At 46.4% G+C, this 25,687-nt stretch overlaps 1 protein-coding gene across 3 annotated transcripts; it reads left to right on the top strand.

Annotated features, from left to right (window-relative positions):
- The first annotated feature begins 13,209 nt into the window (after window positions 1-13,209).
- LOC115551497 (putative cation exchanger C521.04c) lies at window positions 13,210-25,042 on the top strand. 3 transcript variants are annotated; one of them, XM_030367283.1, is made up of 20 exons: window positions 13,220-13,717; window positions 14,350-14,490; window positions 14,587-14,693; window positions 14,894-15,002; window positions 15,094-15,210; window positions 15,299-15,360; window positions 15,590-15,736; window positions 15,852-16,043; window positions 16,187-16,280; window positions 16,437-16,578; window positions 17,284-17,467; window positions 19,441-19,540; window positions 19,667-19,782; window positions 19,876-19,907; window positions 20,026-20,138; window positions 21,424-21,569; window positions 21,650-21,744; window positions 23,224-23,302; window positions 23,389-23,497; window positions 24,552-25,042. In XM_030367283.1, exons 1-20 carry the CDS (start codon window positions 13,651-13,653, stop codon window positions 24,623-24,625), a joined length of 2,226 nt encoding a protein of 741 aa, XP_030223143.1. In that variant the 5' UTR covers window positions 13,220-13,650; the 3' UTR covers window positions 24,626-25,042. The 3 variants fall into 3 exon arrangements, 2 of the variants coding, with proteins under 2 accessions (XP_030223143.1, XP_030223142.1); XM_030367282.1 differs by having other exon boundaries at window positions 13,221-13,717; window positions 16,184-16,280; XR_003978042.1 differs by lacking the exon at window positions 24,552-25,042 and having other exon boundaries at window positions 13,210-13,717; window positions 16,184-16,280; window positions 21,660-21,744; window positions 23,389-23,460.
- The last annotated feature ends 645 nt before the right edge of the window (window positions 25,043-25,687 follow it).

Raw genomic sequence — 25,687 nt, 5'->3', positions numbered from 1 at the left:
ATTGTTTACCTTGTTTACCTGTAAGAAAAGCTTTAGGTGTGGTAGCCCTTTAATGGGTTTAGGTGTAGCTTCCAGGTCTAGTCTTGATAAAGCCTTGGGCCTACTATTATTTGACTTTTAACCTCAGAGAAAGGAGGATGTAATGATATGCATGTTCTGTATATATGTTATATGTTATGACCACTAGGTGGCAGTGTTGATTACTAGATCAGATGGAGCTAGACTTGAGAACGACAGAAGAAGTGTAACGGGAGAACCATGAAGGCTGGTAAAATAAAGTCACCTACTTAGAAATATCCAAAGTTGTTTATTTATAATAACTTTACAACAACCAATCTGATAATCTTGGCCAAACATAGAAACTGATTGGGAAACATTAATTCGGCTGCATAAAGTAACATCACGGCCAATCATTTTTAGATTTTCAAGCAAAGTGCAATGTTCTTCAAGAGAACCAATCATAACTGAAGAGCTGTCGGACACTGTCAATTCATCGGTCAAAGGGCTACCCATTTTCCAGTTGAACATTTGTTGCATTTGGTGTTTACATGATAAGGTTTTGGAAATATTCACAAAATTGAAAAATATTTAGTCATCTTATAGTTGGTATTTATTCCTTTAAACATATTCCTCCCCGTTTCAAATTCCCCCATCAGACTTTGGACAGCCATGTCATTAGAAGGTATATGTGACACTTAAGTAACGATACAGTTTTCTCTTGCAACCTATCCAGTGCCCTGCTGAGTAGCTCTTTAGTGCATGTAATATTTCTTTGCACATCAATGAGGATAGAATTAGAAGATGAATATATTTTTGCAGCAAATTCTGCCGCGCGTTGTTGATAGTTTTAAGTGCTGTCTAGTGAAAGGTCCTCATCAGTCTCATGATTCCCATCAACTGAATTAGAGCACAGTGGTGAAAAGTCCAGTGATATGTCAATAAAATTTGTATTTGTGTTTTGAGAATTAGGTACACCCTGGGGATGGTTTCTCTTAGCCTAGGTGCCTAGCGTAGGAGTTGAAGTTTTGGTATGTTCGTTGGCAAAAGTTCTGACTGCAAACAATTGTATACTCTTGTCCATCAGAGAGCGCATGTACATTTCTAAGATGGCGGATGAGTTTTCTGACATCTTTCACATCAGTTTTACACTTGGGACAAACGTACATATTATTTATTTGTTAGGCTACTTAATAGCTTGGATCTTTGAAATAAGGTCCACAACCTTAGCTGTCTTCGCACTGGAGAGGGGCACTTCGTAAACATGCTCAAAGAAGTGAAACACAGATGTCAGTTGGGCAGGATATACTGCGTTGCACACCCAAATCATTTGAAAAAAATATCCACAAGACCTATATAAATGTACACAAAGGAAACAAACCTACCGGCTTTATATCCAAGAGGTAGGCCAAAGCTGACTTTACACTGCATTTGCCGTAGCCTTTCCCTCTCCCTGATGAAGTTGGAGGCAGCAACTGGATGAGCTTTTGAAGCGCTTTATAGCAAGACGCTGTAGCAACAGAACAATTTGGTTAGATCTTTAACTCAAGTCAGTTGTTTCGTAAGACACCAGCTTGACAGAAAATCATCATACCGTCATTCGCAGGAACTGGTGGCAGGCCTGAAGGTTCACTCGCTGTGGATATTTTCAGAATATTTGGAACGATAGTTGTTTTTGTAGTTGCAATTTTTGTTAACGACTTATCTAATTTACTTAAACTAGCTATGAGCAATAGAAATCGGGGAGTCCGGAAAAAGTAATGACAGAGACTTTATTGTTACCCACAAAATAGGTACAACAGAGCCGAGCATGTGGTTTTGCAAAAGACACACTGACTGGGGCTCCGATCCCAGTCCCTCTTATCCACACCAACTGAGCTGTCATGCATGTGATATATGACCGTCCTGGTATATGTTCAAAATGGCCTTACATTCCCTTACGTATGTGCTCATCTCCTGTAGTTAATCTAAAAATGGGAGGATGTCAGTAGTCTGGGCCCCAAAGTCCTTGGTGCCTTATCAGGCCATTACTCTGGGTCCAGGTGTGGTTTCTCTACATTCCACCATTAATGTCTATGCCTGATGTATATAGGCCTGATAATACTCATAGTTAATATAAAAGTAATGGTTAATTTCTCCCACATTTTCCATTTTAGATTGAAGACATCAGCTTTACCAGGAAGGATCCTCCCAAATTCTGTATCAAACTAGAACATTTTGATTAAAACTATAATAGGTTAAAGGGGATTAATTCATTTCGATTTTTTCATTTAAACTTTATTAAAATAGTCTTACTCACCAAGTACGGCATGTCCACAAAGCGAGGATACTCTGCAAAGATTTCCTCCACTGTTGGAGAACTAGCAGTAATCCACAGTCTTCGGTTGTTATACGTTTTTTCCATGCCTTCTTTGATGGTGCTGATGTTTTCCTGACATGCTCTCATTCTTTTTATAATGCTCTTCCATTCACCTACAGTGTTTCCCACAGGAAATGCTTTAGTTAAGGTGGTGATTGTCTGAGGAAAACAACTTAGTACAGTTAAGGTGGCAGGGGTGTGTTGTTAAGGTAGCCACCTTATCTATAAAGCACTGGGAGAAACACTGACCTATCAACTCCTCCCCTTCTATAGGCATCTCCACTGTAATTGATGATCTAGGGTTAGTTGTTGTAGGCCGACTACGGTTGCGCTGAAACCGATGTTGATCATCATGAAGATTGCGCCTGAGATTCCTAAGCCGCATCTCAATGAATCCACTATGTGATATTGGGTCATAAAAATGCTCCTGAATCCCAGAAAAAAAACAGCAAAAACAAAACAGTTTTTAGAAATAATCTAAATAATGTATATATCAATAGGCCTACATGCTTGAAATTGATAGCCATCTATCAGCAGGTTTTCTCTGGAGGTGGAAATTAAATATTCATGGTATTCCATATATTTCAGAATCGTTTTGAACTGTCCTACAAAGTATGATATATACAATTTGCAATTCGTACACCTAATCCAGGAATTACACTTATTTCAGTTGAGTCAGTTCAGTTCCTGCGTTCAGTTCAGTTCCTGCATCCCCGTCAGGGGTCTAATAAGCAGGTAATGCTAAATATTTGAGTGCAAAAATAAATACTTACAAAGCCTTCATTCTCATCTTCCATTATGACTTTCAGTGACGGGAAAAGTGTAACCATACACCTAGACAATCTGGATTTGTCATCAGTTGGTGGATAACTGTTAATTAAAGAAAATATATAAGTATAATTATATGTATTCATTATGTACAGTAACATGACTTAACACTTGTTACTGCTTTTCTGTTCCGTGTGTGGGGCTCTTCGATTCTGACCACGTCGTGTTCTGAGAGAGGTGTGAGACTCCTGGCCGTCTTGTCATGATGCTTTTTCTGCGCAGTTTTCGGTTCATGAGGAGCTCTGAGGGTGATGCTCCAGATCCCAGAGGTGAGGACCGATAGGTCAACAGTGCAAGGTAAGGGTCTGATTTTGTCTCTGCAGCCTTTTTTAGAAGTCTTTTAACGATTTCCACTCCTTTCTCTGCCTTACCATTTGCCTTTGGATAGAAAGTGTTAAAGTGTTAAGTCATAGAAAGCAGTAACCAGAGAATTGTTCAATGACCATATTGACCATAAATCTTCTAACCCTTTACCCCATTAAAAGTGGCTTTCAAATGGACTCAACTGCCACAATGTTTTTAAGCAAACGAAAGGGCAGCTGGATAATAGCAAATGACCTCTGTCTACTAGCACATTGCAAGCTTAAGTAACTAAACAATGATACATTAACTTACAATCCCTTTCTCTCAATCAAATCACTGACACACATTTTCACAAGGAGCTTTCTTGAAGTCTCTGAGAGCATTCCAGAAGCTTCATAGTCTGCCAGAACACTTGCACCTTTCCTCTCAAGTATGGATTTCAGTTTCTCAACGTCGATGGGATCCTGTTGATGCAGAGAAAACAAACAAGCAAACCAAACAAAAAACACTTTAATAGCCAAGCAATTTCTTTACTTGCACATAACCATACACAATCACCAGTCATTCAATATAGTGGTTGTAAGTATTAGTTGTTATAAGTATTGATGCTTGTGGATAATCCCTCTTACCTATGCCCACTCTGCAGCAGCTAATGTATTTTTCCATTCAAAATCTACTGCTATCTAATGTTATCATGCCATGGTGTATATACTGTAGGTTGATTTGCTGTTGCAGCCACTGGTGCATCAGATTGTTCTGCCTAAAATATTGAGTGCATACTTTCAGGGATGAATTTACAAGTTAACTTACATAGTTCATGCATGTTATGGATAAATTCAAAACAATAATACTGATGCACATTACAATGTCTGTGTAAATTTCAGGCAGCTGCATGTTCATATTTAATTCTTTGTATAGGCCTAAATAGATAAACCATACATACCAACACTGACGAGCCACATGACTTGAAATATACTTGGAACTTGTCCATGTGTTCCATATTGTCACTGCTGTCTGTGTCTATGAATTCATTGAAGTTGGAATTGAATTTCAAAATTGTGTTCCTGTTCCTGACTTGCAAGCATCAACTAGCTCTCCTACAGATCTCAGTTGAAATACTTTTCTTCTTATTTCCTTGTCCTCCAGGAATATGTGAACAAGGAATTTTGGGAGCTCCATTTAAAGCTGCAACAGAGCAAAGAAATTATTTGAATTTTCACATTAGATTGCATAGTTACATGATCAATGCACACTCAGCATTTAGTTTTTTAGTACTTCCAAACGCACAAATACAGGCTGCACAAATATACCACTGGCCAGATTCAACAACAGGATGTACAGTACATATAAGACTGAGACAAGGGGAAGGGAAGGGTACACCTTGTTCAATACTTAATTTTCTTCTATGACTTAAAGATTCCTCTCTTAGTATAACAGAGTGGCAACAATGAGGATGTGCAGAACATAATTCACCTACGTTTAAACGCTATGATCCTCCTCATAGTAGCCATGATTTGAGAGGAATATGCTTAGGGTATCCTAAATGTAACATTACATCCATGTTAAGCAGACGGAAAAGTGCATGGTAAAATGCAGAGCCATCTCTATGGCTCTGGTAAAATGTAGCGCTATTTAGGGCGCCGATTTACCTATTCCTACCGTTCGGAATTCAATACAGTTTGATGGTTGAATAAACCAAAAGCTGTGTCGACTCCAAAATATTATGAATCGTAACGACTGCGTGGCTAGGTTACTTGTTTATGTTTTATGTTTGGGTCTCGCGGAGGGAGAAACTGAAGTTAGTTACTGTCGAGTTACCTACTATACCTACCTACCGTTTGGATTTACCATTACTATTCCTACCGTTCAGAATTTATTACAGTTTGATGGTTGAACAAACCGTGGACTAGGCACTGCCTCCGCCTTGTATTTACAGTTTTTATGCACTCTACAAATTACGTGATTTTGTAATTCGTCAAACACCTTATATCCAAACCATTTCCATACTATGGAGAAGTTGGTCTTTCGCTTACAGGGTACATAGCCCTAACCCTGTGCTTGTGCCGGCGGACTCCATAAATCTTAAATGAACGTACTTCTGTCGTGAGTCTGGCAGTTCCCACAGACAGATGATATCACAACTGAGCTAGTGCTACATTTTCCCGCGCATTAGCTAGCTAGGAAAAAAGACTACTTGCTATTGCTAACTGCTGTCCACTGCCCTGTCCAACAAAATATGATGTGTTCGTTAATCAACAAATTTTAAATGAAACATAAGTTATTTTAGATAAGATTAAACGTACCAAATCACTCAATTTAACGTGTCTATGTGGTAACCTCACCAATGGATACAAGGAGCTAACGTTGCTAATTTATCAATATCTATATTAGCCTATTTGCTAGAGTGGCGGCAGTGGCGCAGGAGGGAGAGTGGGTTGCCTAGACAGCCAGCTCACCGGGAGCCTTGCATGGCTGACCCGCTCTCGGAGTGTGAATGTCTGTATCAATGGGTGAATGTGAGGCAACAATTGTAAAGCGCTTTGGTAATTTGTCATACAGGCGTCTCCGGAGAGACGCCTGTACGATAAGTGCGTCGAGGTCCATGGGAACACCCACAAATGGTGACGCCATTATCGGAGGAGGGGCTAGGAAGCTGCGCACGCCGATATAAGTAGCCGATCTCCGGGGTAGACTCGCTGAAAAGCTGCTCCCGACCAAGTTTGGTTGCGAGCGTAAAGGTGCGAACACACCAAGCGCGTACCTCGCGTACCATGTACGCGCGTAACGCAGCTAAAATGTTGCTTGACCATTTTGTGTCAAAAATGGTCAGATACGGACGTACGCATACGCGTGTAGATGAGACCGCCCAAAACTCCCCCTCCCCCAGCCTGTGGCTGCGCTGGATTTAGGAGTCCGAGGAAGGAAACCCAAACGCCGCCGTGTTTGGGTGGATGATAGAGCTTGGATCGGGTTAGATTAAATAATCTCGGATATAAATAACAATAATCGGGTTAAATAACTTCACATGGTGTGTCTGGTGTGTTTCCAGCATTCGTAGTGTTGATCAGCAGAGAAATAGTCCGCCAAGACGTTGAGGTTGCTTAGCAATCAGAGACTCTGTCCATGCAAGTGAACGGAGTGTTCACTCTTCGTTATAACTATCAAACCAAACATCCTTCACATTCACCGAGCGAACATTATGAAAGTAAAATGCACATTTCTCGCTAGAAATGTTTCCATAAACGCATTTAATGGCGTAACTATGTTACTATTTCCACCCAGAATAAAGAAAAATGTCGGCCGTATGCTTCTGTGCAAGCGACACTACTCTCTGCCAGTGACGTCGGGACAAGCTCCACGCTGATTGGCTATTGCGGCTAAGTATCACGCGTATGAGCGTAAAAAGTTCAATTTTTTGAACTCCTTGCGTACGCGCCTCATACGCCCCTAACGCGAGTAAAATGTTGCTTGGTACGCATGATACGCGTGTACGCACCTCATACGCGCGTAAACCAATGGTTCCCTATGGAAAAATTGCCGATTCTATACGCGTCTATACGCGAGGTACGCGGTTGGTGTGTTCGCACCTTTAGTCACCATGTTGATAGGAAAAAAGAGATCGACTTTCATGGTACAGCTAACCCAGGCTTTCAGCTCAACATACCTCGCTAACCCTCTAATCGAGCTTCGTAGTACAGGCCCCTGGATTGGGCTTCGCGGGTTTGTTTCCCGGCGTTTCTATTGTTACCGGTCTTGCGTGTTCCAACGGTTTATTAGGTGTCTAATAAATCGCTGTCTAATCAATACTTCATTCACTGCCTCTTCCGTGGTTATGACAATATTGTAGCGTTTGCGGTCCGACACTGCGGGGCTAACTAGCGGAATGAGGAGGACACAGAGTGGCTAATGTTTAACCGGAGAACCAGGCTTTATTGACCTTCCCGTACAACTAACTAACGGGGTTGGAGGAGTGCCCAAAAACAACATAGCGAAACCGAAACCTGGCTGTTCCCGCCCCCTATCCCAACTGGCCTATCAGGCTGAACTAGGGCAACTCCTTCCCCCCACAAACTCCCCATCAATCCCCCCCATAGTCCTGCTGGGTCGCTACACGGCCATGACTCTAGACACAACCTCGCCAACTCTCTCAGCCACATAGCAGGGCCCAACCCATTTGCTGTCCAGCTTGGGGCAACGGCCTCTTACCCTCTTAGGTCCATACACCCAGGCAAGGTCCCCAGCCTGGAAGTCCTGCCCCTTACCGTGCATGTCATAGCATCGCTTCTGACGAACCCCTGCCTGCTGAGCCTGGTGTCTGGCGAATCCGTGGGCCGTTTCCAGGCGGTCCTGTAACTGCCTGGCATACTCCGGGCCAGCCATGGCATCCGGTGCATCGGGCGGACGTCCGTAGGCCAGCTCTGGCGGCGTTCTGAGCTCCCTGCCCAACATCAACAATGCAGGAGTACAGCCAGTGGACTCTTGGACTGCACTGCGGCACGCCATGAGGATGAGGGGTAGTTGCAGGTCCCAATCACTCTGATCCGGAGCGGTGGTGAGGGCTAATTGGGCGCCTAAGGTCTGCATGAAGCGCTCCACCAACCCGTCACTTTGAGGGTGAAGTGGGGTGGTTCTGGTCTTCTGGATGCCAAGTTGGCGGTGAATACATGTGATTCAAAATTCCGCCCTTGATCAGAGTGGAGCTCCGAGGGTGTTCCAAAGCGGCTGAACATTCCTTGCACCAAGGCTTCGGCCACGGTTGTAGCTTCTTGGTCAGGTAGGGGGTATGCTTCCATCCACTTTGTGAAGTAGTCGATGGCGACCAGCACATACCGGTTCCCTCTGCTGGTACGGGGAAGTGGGCCCAACACATCAACTGCCACCCTGTCCATCGGTGCCCCGACACGGTGCTGCTGTAGAGGTGCACGGGACTGACCTTGGGGCCCTTTACGGGCAGTACAGGAGTCGCAGCGGCGACAGTAGTCCTCAACATCTCTCCTGCTCTGGCCCCAATAGAATGCCTGTCGTAGCCGTCTCAATGTCTTTGTCACCCCAAAGTGACCTACTCCGGGGGATCCGTGGTGTGCCTCCAGCACTTTGTCCCGGAGGTCCTTTGGCACGACCACCTGCCAGCGTGGCTCCTCAGTGGCTGGCTCACGCCAGCACCTCTTCAGAACTCCTTCCTGCAGCTCTACCCCAGGCCATTGGGACCACAGGCCTCTGACTGTGGCCGACTGGGCCACGACATCTTCCCAGGGCGGCCGGTTGTCTGTTTCCAGCCACCCCATGACTGTTTTAAGGTCAGGATCCACGGTTTGCAGTCCAGCCCAACCCCTAACATCCTCGGGTAATAGGGCTCGACAGATCACCTCCCCCGTCTGCAGGTTAGCTGCCTCCCGTTCTTCTTCCCGGTCACAGTGGTGACAGTCTGGGGCACACGGTCGGCGTGAGAGGCTGTCCGCATTTGTGTGACTCTCACCGGCTCTGTGTTGTATGGTGAACTGAAAGGCCTGGAGTTGTTCGATCCATCTGGCGACTTGTCCTTCAGGTTCTTTAAAGGACATGAGCCACTTCAAAGCAGCATGATCAGTGCGAATGGTGAATGGAAGACCGCAGAGGATGTGCTTGAAATGGTTCACTGCATCAATCACTGCCAACAGTTCCTTGCGCGTGACACAATAGTTCCTCTCCGACTTATCCAAGGTATGACTGTGGTAAGCAACAACCCGCTCTCCGTCAGGGGTCAGCTGCGAGAGTACAGCGCCAAGGCCGGTGTTACTAGCGTCTGTATCAAGGATAAATGGCAACTCTGTGTTTGGTGCAACCAGCACTGGATCCTTACATAAGGCCTGCTTCAGCTCGTGAAAGGCTGCATTCTGTTGTGGCCCCCATTCGTACGGTGTGTCTTTGCGCATTAAGGAGAACATGGGGGCAGCCACAGTAGAGAACCCAGCCACAAAGCGCCTGTAATAGGATGCGAGTCCTAAGAACGATCTCAGCTGGTGGATGTCAGTAGGGGTAGGCCAATCCCTGACGGCTGCTACCTTATCAGGCTCCGTCATGATGCCAGCCCCACTGATCCTGTGGCCCAAGAAGGAGACCTCTTGCCGTAGGAATCTGCACTTTCCCGGATGAAGCTTCAGTCCTGCACGCTTAATCCGCTCCAGTGCCTCCATCAGGCTCCCCAATGCCGAGTCAAAACATGGTCCATGGACAAGGACATCATCCAGGTAGACAAGGCAGCGTTCAGGGGGCATATCCACCAGGACCTTTTCCATCAGCCTTTCAAATGTGGCTGGGGCGTTGCATAGCCCAAATGGCATGGTGGTGAACTGCCACAAGCCACGTCCCGTGGTGAAGGCGGTCTTGGCTTTGTCCTCTGGGGCCATGGCCACCTGCCAATACCCACTCTGGAGGTCCAATGAGGAGAACCATGCTGAACCAGCCACGTGATCAAGGGACTCGTCTATCCACGGCAGTGGGTAGGAGTCCTTCACAGTTCTGTCATTCAGTGGTCGGTAGTCGACGCAAAACCTTGAGCCTCCGTCCTTCTTAGGAACCATTACGACTGGTGACACCCATGGACTCTCTGATGGCTCAATAATGCCAGCGTCCCTCATCTCTTGTATCATCTGCTCAGCAGCACCTTGGCGGGCTTTGGGCAATCGTCTGGGCCGCTGGCGGATTGGCTGGGCATCCCCTGTTTTAATAAAGTGTTGGACCAAATGTGTTTGGCCAACGTCGTTGGGGCCAGTGGCAAAACTGTGTCGATACTCATACAGGAGATTCCATAACCTATCCTGTTGCTCAGAGTTTAGGCCTTCCCGACTGTTCTCCCAGATACCTCTGACAGTTTTACCGGCTGATGACTCTTCCCCAGAGATGGGGACCACACTTGCAATCCGTATGACAGCATGGGGCTGTGACTGGGCACATGCATCTGGTTCTGGGGGTATGAGGTTGTCAGACAGTGGAAGAGGGCTTTCTGCAAAAGGGGCCTCCCATTGTGGAGGACATGGTGGGTCCCCCTCTGCATCCCCGTTCTCACCAACCTTGTTGGCCATTTCGGGAGTGTGGAGATCATTCAGGAAGGGAATGGACGTCCCGTCTTTGAACGTGACGGTACGTGCTCCGAAGTCTAGTGAAATCCCTGCCGCACACAGAAAGTCCATTCCCAGCAAACAGTCCTCTTTTATTTCAGCGACCCAGACTGGTTGGCAGGCAGAGTAGGTCTCTATTTCGATCAGTGCCTCCCACCTCCCCAGCATGGGAGCCTTTCCCCCGGTAACTGTGGTGAGTTGAACATCGGTTGCTTGCGTTTGGGTTCCGGCAGGCACGAGGTCTGGGTGTAGGAGCGACGCAGTTGATCCTGTATCCAGTAGGGCTTTGGTCCATTGGCCATTAACCAACACAGGCACTCTACAGCAGTCGGCGGTGAGTGCGTTATGGGGAAGAAGAGCATGGTTGACAGGGTGGTGAGGCACTTTTGCAACAGGTCGTGTGTCATTGTCTTTGGGGAGCGAAGGGTGGCTCGGGTCGCTCCCCTTTACACCGAGCCCTGAGCGTTTCCCGGCTCCTGTAGGGCAGAATCAGGCACTGTACAAAGGCGCCATGGGTGACCTCTTTGGTGGCATTTCCAGCAGACTTGGTTCTGTCGGTCGTCCGGCGACATCGCTTTGCGTTCGTAGCCCGTTGGGTACGAGGTAGGTCCAGGAGGCTGAATGGCTTGGGTCTTAGGCCGTACAGAGACCTGTCTGTGTTGGTAGTCCAAGCCTTCTGTGAGTATGTCTTCCACTGCCAATGCTTTCTCTAGTGCTGCCTCCAAGGTCTGTGGGTCAGCGAGTCGGACTTGCTGGCGCAATGGGAGAGGTAAGAGGCCGCAAATGAAGGCTTCTTTAGTTAACACCAAGCACGTTGCGTCATCAAACTCAGGAAATCCCCTTTGTGCGAGGTAACGCAGCTCAGCCGCAAACACTCCTAATTTTTCTTCGGATTCCCGCACTCGTTCGTTGAACCTCTGCCTCACACAACTGCAGGAGTGGTGTTCCCAAAACGGCTCTTTAAGGCCCTAAATATAGCTTGTGGATTTCCTAGGTCGGCTGTGGTCACATCCAACAGTACTCTTCTTGCCTCCCCTTCCAATGCTGAGACTAATTGAACAGCCTTTTCAGCCGGGGACCATTCATTGGCTGTCGCTAGCAGCTCAAACTGGGCGCAGTATGTTTCCCAAGATGTGAGGCCGTCATAACGTCCCAATTTTATGCGGCTGCCCATGGGGACGGGGTTTGGGCCTGGTTTTTGGAGAGTACCCAAGGCAGCAGTAAGTGCAGTAGTCAGAGCCGGAACCAGGTCAGCTAGTTGGTTAGCAACAGCCATGGAACTAACGGGGGCTACGATGGGGAGGCTACACCCGTCAAGCCTCCCCCTAGTAGCTGCCTCCGTACCTTCGCCGGACTGGGGGTTAGACTTGGAATATGGTTCGTCGAGGGGAACCTTAGCATTTCTGTCAAGAGCAACTGTTGCATAAGCATTGTTAGCTTTATTAGCATCAGCATGGTTCCCTGCTTCATGTGGGTTAATAACACCGCCTTGTGGTTCCCCCATCATGGACATTATGCTGCCTCTAGAGCTATTAAGAAAATGTCCAAAAGCACGCTCCATTGCCAGGCTCATTCTTTGCATGAAGTCATCTTCTATTTGAGCTGTACTGTCTTTTTGTAACTATGGGATAGACCTTGGTTGGCCACCCACTTTACCTTGGCGATCTTTCGGGGCGGTGACGTCATCGTCGTCTGTTTGGTTGAAGTCCGGTCTGCACGCATGTTTGTTTACCTCTCTCTCAACGGCGCGTGGCCCGGCCGTCGCGGTAACATGGAATGGGCTTTTCTTCACAAAATCGGGGACTTCAGTCAGCAAAGTGGCGAGTGGTGAGTTAGACCTTTCTTCCCTTCTCCTTACAGTTTGGCTTGCATTAGTTGGTTTTATCATTGGTGTGTCCGGCGGAGTGTATAGGTTAAAGAGGTCGGACCCTCCGATTCCTCCTTCAGCCATCTCGGTCCAACGGTAGCAGCTAGCGGTGGTAGTAGCTAGCGGTGGTAGCAGCTAGCAGTGGTAGCCCGCGCGTGTGAGGGAAATGGAGGCTTGGCTATCCCACTTCTGACACCAGTGTAGCGTTTGCGGTCCGACACTGCGGGGCTAACTAGCGGAATGAGGAGGACACAGAGTGGCTGGTGTTTAACCGGAGAACCAGGCTTTATTGACCTTCCCGTACAACTAACTAACGGGGTTGGAGGAGTGCCCAAAAACAACATAGCGAAACCGAAACCTGGCTGTTCCCGCCCCCTATCCCAACTGGCCTATCAGGCTGAACTAGGGCAACTCCTTCCCCCCACAAACTCCCCATCAATCCCCCCCATAGTCCTGCTGGGTCGCTACAATATTATGAATAGACTGCTCTAAAAAAATAAATAATACTAATTATACCAGATACATTTTCAGTCGCACCGGTGCGCCCAAATAAAATATTTGGTCGCACTACCCCGAATTCTAGGCGCATGTGCGCCCAAATTAGGCGCACTCTGGAGCCCTGCGGAGGGTGTAGGTTAAAAAGTATTAGGGCCCTTACATAGTCGACGCATCGCTACGCCGTTACATAGTCGACGCGAGCAACGCGCGTAAACGACGCGAGTGACGCGAGCGACGCGCTTCCTTCTACACAGCATACGCGAACGTCGCGGGCAATGCATGACATGCAATACACCACTCACGCCATGGGTGGCAGCAGAGTCACCGGTGTTGTCGCGGGTGACGTTCCAGGTGACGTTCCGATCATAGTGGCTACGGAAGAAGAGTGATGAAGCGCAGAGATCATGGGTCCCAGACATGCGGTCCTGAAGCTGCAGCCCGTTTGAAGTATGAGCATACGCACGATTTTGTCAGCACATAGCCTATATAAATAATATCACTATCATTTTGAGTCATTTAAGGTTATTTGCTCAATTTAAGATCGAAAGCATTATTTTGAGAAAACGCACCGAGAAGAAATCGGCCTCAGATTCCCACAATGCCGAGCGTCTGATCCGCGGATCAGTGCGCCTGTCGTGAGAGTCGCACCACGAGAGACGCTTGTTTCCATCCGCTTCTGTCACCCCGTCGCACCAGCAGATATGTCCTATTCTTCAAGTCCACATATAAACACGAACAACAGAAAAAGGAGGCTGAACGATGGTCAAGGTAAGTACATACTAACAGGCGGTGGTGAACCAACAAGCCGTAACTTTATGCATCGAGAGGGTCGTTATGTCCCTTGCTCTGTAAACAGACGCTCCGTCTTCATGCTGTGTGGGTCGTCGTCCTATAAATGTTGAGTAAAAGCAGAGGAGCCCCAATGTTCATTCAGCGGGGAGATATGACGTGAGCGATTCAGAGAAGGTTATGCATTCGCCCAATGTTGTTCAAACACATTAGGACCTATAACCTACATATGAGTGTTGATCTTATTTAGTGTAGACTACTACTAATACTTTGAATAAGTGAGAATTAACTCATATGTTCAATCCCGTCTTCGTCCACACTAGTGTAAATGTAGAAACATAAATTAGGCTTCTTCTACTTTCCTCTTCACATGCTCACCACAGTGTACAGTACTGCAGTCGAAAAGTAAACCTTCATACGGAACTGAAATCATGGTGAAGCTGTGGTAAGAAAGGAGAAGCTTCAAATTTGAACCTGAGTAGTTTTGAGCTTTTTTCCGTAAACTTTCCGAGATGAAGAGGAAAGCAAAACAGTTAAACACACAACACTATATTGATTTGATTCGTATTGCCAGAAGATTCTTTGGACAGTGTTTTGTTATTCTGCTCCAGAAGCACCACAGGGCCGGGACCTGCTGGCCAGTCCCCACAACGCGCGTCTCTGTCAGCACCTCTGTGGAGGTCCGTGCTCTGACTCTGCAGACTGCTCCCACAGCCCCTCTCCGTCCCCAGGACAGGCGGGCACCACACAATGTAGGCTGGAGACCGTGTTGTGTCCACTTAACAGATTTCTCCTCATGTGACTTGAATGAATGCTTTGTGGTTGACCTGCTGTGTTGTGCTGCGTAGGCCACAGCTCTCACGTTTGTGAGGACGTCAGGGAGGAGGGTCTCGGAAGGACCAGGATACGAGCCGAGAACGAGGTGGAGGCCAACAAACTGGTCAACAACTACAGGGTGGGTGGAAGAAGAGTACTTCACAGCTTGCTGCAGAAAATGTGATGAAAAACTAAACCCTTGTTGCAGCCCATGAAGGGGGGTGTGTGTGTGTGTGTGTGTGTGTGTGTGTGTGTGTGTGTGTGTGTGTGTGTGTGTGTGTGTGTGTGTGTGTGTGTGTGTGTGTGTGTGTGTGTGTGTGTGTGTGTGTGTGTGTGTAGTTTGGTTTTAGAAAGTGGAAGAGCCATGTGACAGAGCGCCCATTTGAAGACCGTTCAGAAGCTGTGAAAGAGCTCTACTCTGAGCTTAATGTCATAAAACCAAGCACAGGTACACTTCCCGTTATCGTTAATCGGAGGCTCTTAAAAGCACTTGCTGAGTTCTGACCAACTTGTTGCTGTGTTTCTCCCTCCGGTTTCAGGTCACCTAGTCTCTGTTGGAAACATAGTTTATGTGTTTCTGTTCGGTTGGTGGGTGGCTCTGGTTTACCTACTGGTCTGCATACTCATGTTCACCACTGTCATTGGGACACCGTATGGTATGATTCACCACTTCTGTAGTTCCTCATACTTTGCCCTAACGAGGTCAATCCCATCCTAACTCATGTCATACAAATTCTCCTTCAGGGAAGCTTTGCTGTCGGTTATCGTGGTACTTTCTCTGGCCTTTTGGTAAAACCATCCAGGAGGTAACGTATTAGTTCAGTGGTCATCATTAGAAATCATTGCTTTTGTATTTCTGCATTTTTCTTCTTCTAAAATTCCTCTCCTACCATCAAACAACAGATGAGCTAACTGATTCTTATATTCTTAGCGCTATATACATTTTATTTATTATTATTATTATTCTTGGTTATGTAGCATCAAATGGCCTTCTTAGTCACGTGTCTGAACCAGTGAGGTGCCATGTTTCCCCAGACAGGGAACGGGTGTATGCACTGCGGTGCGATGTCTCCCTACTGTGCTTGTAACAATGGACGGGAGGATGTGGTCCCCATTCTTCTGCCTTCCCCCACAGAGACCCCAGACTCGGTGGGGCCCATCCCTCGAGGAACCCCCTACTGGGTGAGCACCTCCATCTGCACAATGTCTTCATATTGTTCTGAACACGCAGATTGCCGCAGTGAAATGTCTTGAGAGCTGCGGTACAAACCAACAGCTCCAAACCTTTAAACTGCAGCGCCGGTTCACCACGTACGTGTGGCTGCTTCTGGGCTTCCCTCTGTTGGCTGTGGTCCACTCCCTGGTCTGCGTCCTGGCCTGGACGATGGTCTTCACCATCCCTGTGGCCAAGATGAACGCCCGCACGCTGGGCACCATACTGCTTATGCCCCCCGAGGACGTGTCCGTCACCACGGGCTCAGAGAGAAGTGTAAGGAAGTGTTTGAGTGACCAGTAAAGATACAGCCAATCGATAAATGAATGATGTAGTGTTATTTGGGTTGTCTTTTCATGACATTGTGCAGCTTGATTACTGATTGCTGACTATCACGCTGTTTTATGTTTGCGCAGCAGGGATACGGGTCAAAAGCACTCCTCTGTTGTTCGAATGCAACCAACTGGCACTACTACAAGTACACTGTGGATGGAATCAACGTGTTTGCCGTCAGTATCCTGTGTGTGTGTGTGTGTGTGTGTGTGTGTGTGTGTGTGTGTGTGTGTGTGTGTGTGTGTGTGTGTGTGTGTGTGTGTGTGTGTGTGTGTGTGTGTGTGTGTGTGTGTGTGTGTGAGAAATGGCTCGTTGACATCTTTAACACCATCTCAGATCTGCTTCCCCTGGTAATCGTTGCCATGGTAATTGGGTACATGGACACAGGAAACCAGTATGCCAGCTCCAACTTAAAGTTTGGCATAGCCGTCAGTTCCATTATCCCTCTGTCTTACTACATCGGGATGGGCATCGCCAGGTAAGCTTTAAGATAGTCAAGCAATCAGGAAATTGAAGACCTAATAAAGGGCTTTTCAAATGTTTTTGACAGCTCCTAGTACGGCTCCTTCAGCTCCTAGTACGGCTCCTTCAGCTCCTACAGCTCCTAGTACAGCTCCTTCAGCTCCTTCAGCTCCTAGTACGGCTCCTAGTACGGCTCCTTCAGCTCCTAGTACGGCTCCTTCAGCTCCTACAGCTCCTTCAGCTCCTTCAGCTCCTAGTACAGCTCCTTCAGCTCCTAGTACGGCTCCTTCAGCTCCTAGTACAGCTCCTTCAGCTCCTTCAGCTCCTTCAGCTCCTAGTACGGCTCCTACAGCTCCTTCAGTTCCTAGTATGACTCCTACAGCTCCTTCAGCTCCTAGTATGACTCCTACAGCTCCTTCAGTTCCTAGTATGACTCCTACAGCTCCTTCAGCTCCTAGTATGACTCCTACAGCTCCTTCAGTTCCTAGTATGACTCCTACAGCTCCTTCAGCTCCTAGTATGACTCCTACAGCTCCTTCAGTTCCTAGTATGACTCCTACAGCTCCTTCAGCTCCTAGTATGACTCCTACAGCTCCTTCAGTTCCTAGTATGACTCCTACAGCTCCTTCAGCTTCTAGTATGACTCCTACAGCTCCTTCAGCTCCTAGTATGACTCCTACAGCTCCTTCAGCGGTAGTGTTCCTGTCTTTGCTGTGTGCAGTATCTCGGCCCAGAGTAACTTTGCGGTGGGTGCGCTGGTGAACGCCACGTTCGGCTCCATCACTGAGATGACCTTCTACATCACGGCCCTGATCAGAGGTCACAAGGCAGGCAACCCCTGCCTGCAGGAGATAGTGAAGGCGGCGCTGACCGGCACCCTGTTTGGCTGCATCCTCTTCATCCCTGTGAGTCTGTCCTCAGTACCCTGGACACTTACTGCACTGGGGTTATCATGGCTCAGTTCTCCATGGCAGCATCTTTTGTTAAATCACAATTAATGAAGCATGAACGACTTGATGAGGAGACCTTTAAAAAAATACTTCAAATCAGTAAATGCTTCCTGTAGATGTATACATCAAATATGAATCCTCTGATAGGGCTATATCAATCAAAGATATGAAGGATAGATGAACACATAACTTCAAACTCCCATTATGCTGTCGGTTTTTCTGACTTGTATTCCAAAAGTCAATTTGAACCAACCTTTATCAAGTCAATTGATTGTTTGTATCTTTCCCTGCCTGAATCAAAACCGGCGGAAAAACATTCCTTTTAAATCCTAGGTCCGTTAGATTACTGTGTTGGCCCCAGTGGCTCTGCCCGTCTGTCCAGGTCAGTTAGATTACTGTGTGGACCCCAGTGGCTCCGCCCGTCTGTCCAGGGCAGAGCTTCAATGGAGCCTCCAAGATTCAGAGGAGCCCGTGCTCAGATGCTGAGGGAGGAGGTGTACTCCAATTACTCACATCGGCGAGTAATGGGACACATGGTCACTTTAAAGGACACTGCAGCTGTTCACCAGACTATAAAACACACTGGTGATGTTGTCAGGGACAGATCTCCATCAAAATTATTGTATCATGTTTAGTCAATGACCAAACAGTTCTTGTTATCAGGAAGAGCTTGTTGGTATATTTTTGCTTAATTTAAACATTGAAATAGCTGCTAACTGTCACTATTAACACCATTGAACCCCTGCTGGCCACAACCTCTGATTCACCTGGTAGTGGGGGCTCAAACCCTCCACTCAACCTCTGATTCTCCTGGTAGTGGGGGCACAAACCCTCCACTCAACCTCTGATTACTTGGTAGTGGGGGCTCAAACCCTCCACTCAACCTCTGATTCTCCTGGTAGTGGGGGATCAAACCCTCCACTCAACCTCTGATTCCCCTGGTAGTGGGGGCTCAAACCCTCCACTCAACCTCTGATTCTCCTGGTAGTGGGGGATCAAACCCTCCACTCAACCTCTGATTCCCCTGGTAGTGGGGGCTCAAACCCTCCACTCAACCTCTGATTCCCCTGGTAGTGGGGGCTCAAACCCTCCACTCAACCTCTGATTCTCCTGGTAGCGGGGGCTCCTCTCAACATCTGATTCCCCTGGTAGTGGGGGCTCCTCTCAACCTCTGATTCCCCTGGTAGTGGGGAATCCACCGTCCACTCAACTTTGGGGAGAACATTTAATGAATATTACAACCAATACGTCTAAAGTATGTCTCTGTCGGTCTAGCAGGGTCTTCAACTGGCGGCGGGTGTAAAGTTATACCAATAAGGTCTTCCCTTCCTAAGATGGCTGCCGTTAGATCCAGTGGGCTTGGACTGGGCACTCATACCCTGACACATATTTTATTATATATATATTTATTTACTTATCCCCTGGATATAACTGGAATATTCAAACCGAAGTTTACATGTAGTAGACTTAATAGCAAGCCAGACCTACATCAAGATGTTGGGTCTGGGAACACTCCATTGGCCCGGCTCAATCCAAGGGGTGGGATAAACGGTTGACTTTCAAATTCCCTTTGCAGGCAATATGATAGCGCTACAATCAATCATGTAGCAGGGACCACACAGACTTGACTGGAACCATCGCAACTCAGTCGTCGTTACGTTAAGCCTGACCACCTACTCTTTACACGATGTGATTGCCCTGACCAGAGTTTGGTTTTCCAGCTGGCGAGCTAAAGGAGGGTTGCTAGACGACCCTGGCTGCAAATAACATTTGCTGCCGCTAGGGTGCGTCTACATTTCTATGCTATAAATGTAACCCATTGTCCGCAAATATGCATAGGCATTTTTTTTTCGATGAACCCATTTGTTTTAGTTTAAATGTTTTCCTAATAATCGACAACTATAATAAAGTGTTTGTGTTTGTGTCAGGGCATCAGCATGGTGGTCGGGGGGCTGAAACACAGCGAGCAGCGATTCAACAGCCGGTCTACAGGGGTGGGCTCTGCCCTGCTCTTCATCTCTGTAGGAGGTGAGGACCAGCCCAGTGGTGGAGGCCCTTTAACCATCACCCTCACTCACTCTCCACACCCCACTCCCACTGGGCCTTAGTCCGAGTTCTGTTCTCACTAGAGGGGGGCTTTGTTGGGGCCTGCAGGTGTGTTTGCGCCCACCCTGTTCTCCAAGGCCTACGGGAACCTGGTCTGTGACGCCTGCACAACCTCTGCTGGAGGCAACGCCACCTTTACCTGCCACGACTGCCACTACGATCTGGTAGCAGACACCACCATCTTCAGACATCTAGACTTGACTTTACATGACATAGTCTGCTAAATAATGTTTGGACTCCATTTCAATTCCCAACAGAACAACTCTACACTGTTCCATAACCATGTTGAGTAAGTTCTGATTTTGTTTTGTTTGAATATATTTGATTGAGATATTGATATAGTCCGTCACCTCCATCATACACGCACTAACACGGCAGAGCTCCTGAGTCGTGTTCCTCCCTTTCAGACCGCTAGTGTACTCGGTCTGCGTGCTTCTGCCCGTGGCCTACATCATCGGCCTGATCTTCACCTTGAAGACACACTCCCACATCTACGACATCCAGGTTGGAGAGGGACACGGTAGGAAACTGATGAAGCGTTGAAGTTCAATAACTTCCAAAGGAATACTCCTTAAAGCTGCAGTAGATTGGATTTGAGAGTTTCAAAGAGACAGCAGAAGCGGTCACCAGGTCAAGATATTTGAGTTGTGTGAACGGGTTGTCAGGGATAAAACAAAGAATTTTCAGTTATTTTCTAGATTAATGTAATTTTCTTAGAAACTGTTTCAAAATTGCATAGATTACCATGTGGACATCATATAAGACGTAACCACCTTTAGAAAAACATACTTACTTACTGTACTCAATCATAAAATGACCATGATATGGCGTCCGAGATTAAGGAAAACATTTGTTTTAGTTTTGGTTATTATTCACTATTCTCAAAGCACCCAAGAACGCCAGATACGAAACAAATTGGCACACAAGCACAGCCTACTGCTGCCTCGTCTGCGTAGAAACCAGCAAACAATCCGGATCAGCTGAGGTGTACTAGATTCTAGCCCACCTCTTTCTAAAGAGCTCCGTGACCAGAGCTCGGCTCTTCGTATGCTCGTGTTTGTGAAGTTTCCCCAACCTGGCAACCCGCTTGAGCTTCAGGTCTGGGGAGGACAGAGGCAGCTCTCCAATGTTGTGAATCCTGACTGCATTTGCCAATTTGACTCAATGTTGCATATCATACCTTTTTTTAATCTAGAATAAAGTATCGTAAAGTGCCTTAAAGATCCCATGCCATTAAAATCACATTTTTCCTAATATGTTTGTGACCTTTGGTAAGTTTGAAATCTATGCAGTTTGTCTGCTGTATGCAATAGCCAATGAAAGGAAAAAGGCAGAAAAAATTAGCCCATCTGGATAAGGTGACACTGCTACGTAGAGTTGTCAAATTATTATTCATAGACCTGCCCCCTAGGTTGGTTGGTAACCACCCACAGAAATTCTGAAGGAGTCGAGATTGAGCTAGTGCAGAATTTTTAATGCAATGGCAGAACGACATCGAACCTGTGTGTTATGCCAAAGCAAAACGTCCACATTGCATCTCCTGCCAAAAACAGAGGAATTAAGGGAGAAATGGTTGCAATTTAATTTTGGAGAAATACCAAAACCACCACGGCTGAATTTTGGGAATGTCTTTAAATATTGGGGCCCACTAATATCTATATTAAAGCATCCATAAATCCATAAAGTAGCATGTCATGGGACCTGAAGAACGTGGAACTGATGTTGGATCCACCAGCCTCCCAACTGTGTGTGTGTGTGTGTGTGTGTGTGTGTGTGTGTGTGTGTGTGTGTGTGTGTGTGTTCAGCCGAGGCCCCGGGGGGGGCGGTTGTCCACTGGTCTCGCTGGAGGTCCCTGCTGATCCTCATCATGGCCACCCTGCTCATGTCTGCGTGCGCCGACCTGGCCACTCAGCACATCCAGCCCATCCTGCACCAGCCCAACATCTCCCAGGTGGACACCACCAACACGGCTGCTCTGAGGTGTATGTAGGATGTGTGTGGGGGCTTTGAATCACCGTCTTTTGTGGTCAGTATTTCATAGGCGTGACAGTCATCGCCATGGTCCCAGAGATCCCAGAGATCGTCAACGGGATCCAGTTCGCCCTTCAGAACAACATCAATCTCAGGTAGGTTCAGCCTATGGACGCTCTCTCTTCATTGTTGCTGAAGCTGGGGCCACGCCCCACACCCACCGGGACCACGCCTCCCGGGGGCAAACGGGGCCACACGGCCGATCTCCACTGTCGTCTGGAGATCGGTCGTCTTTGGGGAACCTGAATATAAGACGGAACAGGCCGGTCGGGTTCCCCTCACTTGGGATTGTATTGTCCCACAAGAAATGTCTTGCAATTGTGGTTATTTGTGATTTGCACAGAAAGTCTTGAGGGAAGGAAACAAATAGTATGTAATTGTTGTTGTCCTTGATCTCGACTGTGGCACCCTGCTGTTGTTCTGGTGTCATGCATGGTGCTGTTATTTTGAAAACCTTCAGGACCAGTTTTTAACACTTGACCCCTCTATTGGCTAATTGAATTAAACGACACCAAGCCAAACAATCGCAAATACACCATATGGCCAACAGATGGCAATAAAGGACATGTGTTCTTTATCGCCAATTTTTACCTATTTCCTCTGAAACCCTCCCTAAGCTACTGGACATTGATTGGACAAACCAAGTTTAGTTGCGTTTATGGTGCTTTTATGCAATCAAACTTTGATCACAAAAAAAAACTAATGTAAGACATCAATTTGGTTGTAAAAAGAGAAAGTGAGGTTTATTTTTCAACGACAAACTTTCTTGACCAATTTTAGTCAAAGGGTGACTTTTTAAATCAGCTGAGTCTCAACTATCATAGATAATTAACTAATTACATGATAAAGATTGCTTTTGTTCCTGTGCACAGCCATTTTTATTAGAGGCTTCATATTTAGTGTTTCGTAGGTCTGTTCGTTTGGATTAGTGTGTTTCTAGATAACTAACATTACTCACTAGTGAAAATACCTATGAAAAAAGATATCCTTGCAAAATCATACAAAGACAAACGTTTACATCACACTCATGCTTCTTACACTTCTCAGTTTCTCAGTTTGAATGCAGTTTTTTCTTTCTGGTTCCAGGCCAGGACGCAGTTACTGTCAGGTCTGAACAGGTCCTGGGTTAAAAGGTGTTCAACCAGTTTACAATAGTGACCCACCAGGAACTCTCTATCTACATTGTGCCCAGACTGCTGTCCACACACCTATGAATGTTAACCGAATACGAGCTTGATGACCTCGAGATTTGGTTGAGCTCATCGGATCATAATTTGCGCAAGAATCCCTTTTTCAAGTCGTGAAAAGAGGGACTGCATGTTGAATTCATGGCTGAATTTGCGTCAGCCATTGCGAACATATTGGATAGAATCTGGACCATGGCGACTGGTATGCTCTAGATATTTCGCAGACACACATAATGACCGTGGTGTTAGACTCGGGGCGCGTCTGCCCCATTGGAACGTGCCGGTCCTTCCAAAATCTGCCTCTAAAAAGTGTAATGTGGCCCCAGCACAAGTTCAGACAACCTTTTTACAATCTGAGGACACTTAGCCGTTTGTCTTCCCTTCCAGCTTGGAGGTGGGAAGCTGCATTGCTGTACAGGTCTGCATGCTTCAGATTCCACTGCTGGTCTTATTCAACGCCCTCTATGTAAGACTAATTTCTCAACATGATTAGGTTAAACATTCCTACTCGCTGGAATACCAAAGAGACCCACGCTGTTTATATGTGTTCAGGATGTGGGCTTCGTGCTGATCTTCAGCGACCTGCACCTGTGGGCCAGCATCTTCAGTGTCATCGTGGTCAACTACATATTGATGGATGGGAAGTCAGACTATTTTCAAGGTAAGTTGAGGAACCCTGTAATATCAAGTTGCAAGGCCCTATAAACCTGTTGTGTGATAGGGAAGTGACAGTGACACATCTCAGAGGGGTCGGATGGGACATGAGGTAGGCAGGCATGTTACAATACAGTGAACATGAGCAGTACACAAGACATCAGGCTAGTTTTTAGATGAGTACAACAATTAGACGTGAAGTGAACTGATGTACAGGGTTTAGGCTGTAGAAACACTCTGCCCCTTGGAGCGGTTGTCTCCAGGCTCCGAGCCATCTCTCTCGGGCGTCCGCAGGGACCCTTGAAGACTCCTGGAACTTACATCCTAGCATAACAAATATCGGCTTGGCATTATAAGAACAAAATCCTGTTCCTGCCCATTGATTGAGAATGTTAGAGGGTCAGTCCAACCTCACAAACCACCTGAAGGCCTTACAGGAATGTTAATAAGCAAGTCAGTAATCTTTTGACATTATCTCTGCAAATTAACTAACAAGGCTTTTCTATTGATATCAAACCTAGCAGCTCATGCAATTCATGAAGATGTCTTCATTCATGAGATAACTTGCGAACAATAGTGAAGGGTCAAATGGTTTCCAAAGGGTGGTCCTCTATATACTGCAGTCAGAAATAACTATTGACATCTAAGCCAGGGTAGGCCATGTGGAGAAACCAGCCAGAGTTGGATTTGAAAGTATCAAAACCCCCCCCCAAACCAGGGGCTCCCTCACTAGCTTTAGCAACAGGTCTGCTCAGCCTGGTGGAAGGCTGCTGTTATGTGCAATGAGTGCGGGGCCAGATTATGCGCACGTAGCTAGCTAGACAGACAAGTTAGCCATCCTATTATTTTATAAAGACCAAATGACATGACTTAATGGGCTTATTACAGATACCATTATATTTATCGATGCTGGTGGCATGTAAACAGAAGTTCAGTAGTATGACAAAAATATAAGTAATCACCTAGCCTAGCCTTAATGTTTATAATGAATGACCTGACTGTATTGACCCAGAACCCTTGAGCTATGTCCCCGTGTCAGCGTGTGCTTGTGTGACCACCAGGTACTGCTCTGGTGGTGGTCTATCTCATCTTGCTGGCCCTCTACTTCTTCGCTCCGTCTCCGCTGGGCTGCTGATGTTCACATCGTTTTAACCCCCTTAAGAGATTTTAACCAAACGGTTGAGATCCTCAAAGTAAATATTGTTGACTAATAATATAATGGTATCTATTATTATTATTATTATTATTATTATTATTATTATTATTATTATGTGCTGTTACCTCCAGTTTGTACAGAATCGTAGCAAGGTCTATTTTAACGTCTCAGGTACTATTAGGCTTCCCAGTTGCACTTTATAGGGCTTAATACATATTTGGCAGATTTATGAAAAATAAATCATGCTCATGCACAATAAATGTGGCCCAACTTTGCCGTGGTATTTCTGTATTTCTTTTCTATGTTATCAGAAGTTATTTTGTAGATCAGCCTTAACAAATATATTATTGCAACTAAATCCTACTAGATTATTAAAAGACTTGAATTCATTGTGAACGTTTTCTGCCCTTCTTGTCCGGGATCCACCCCTCAGCCAAAGACCTCTAACTCATCCTGAAGCTCTTTGGTCCTGTAACTCATCCTGAAGCCGATTCGTCCTGTAAGTCGTCCTGAAGCTGATTGGTGCTGTAACTCATCCTGAAGCTCATTGGTCCTGTAACTCATCCTGAAGTTCATTGGTCCTGTAACTCATCCTGAAGCTCATTGGTCCTGTAACTCGTCATGAAGCTTATTGGTCCTGTAACTCATCCTGAAGCTCATTGGTCCTGTTACTCATCCTGAAGCTCATTGGTCCTGTAACTCATCCTAAAGCTCATTGGTCCTGAAGCTCATTGGTGCTGGGGGAGAGCGGCAATAACAGCTAGGCTTTTCTTCTTTCAAATCCGTCTCATTTGTCACCTTCGTTACAAAATCGACATCCATGAACAACGTTGCTTAACTATTTATGAACATTAAACATACATTCCATGTGGATGAAACATTTGCATATCAAGTTGATATTACTACGCAATATCAGCAAAGAGCAGCATAGAGAACACTGTATGCTGCATTGTTTTTGGAAAAAATCAAAAATATGTAAATTGCTTCTCAAACTTCATCCATGGTGGATTCCTGACCTCATCCCTTCAATCCATGGTGGAT

The sequence above is a fragment of the Gadus morhua genome, chromosome 9 (assembly GCF_902167405.1).
Source record: "Gadus morhua chromosome 9, gadMor3.0, whole genome shotgun sequence".
NCBI lineage: Eukaryota > Metazoa > Chordata > Actinopteri > Gadiformes > Gadidae > Gadus > Gadus morhua.
This window is presented reverse-complemented; position numbering and strand designations above follow the sequence as displayed.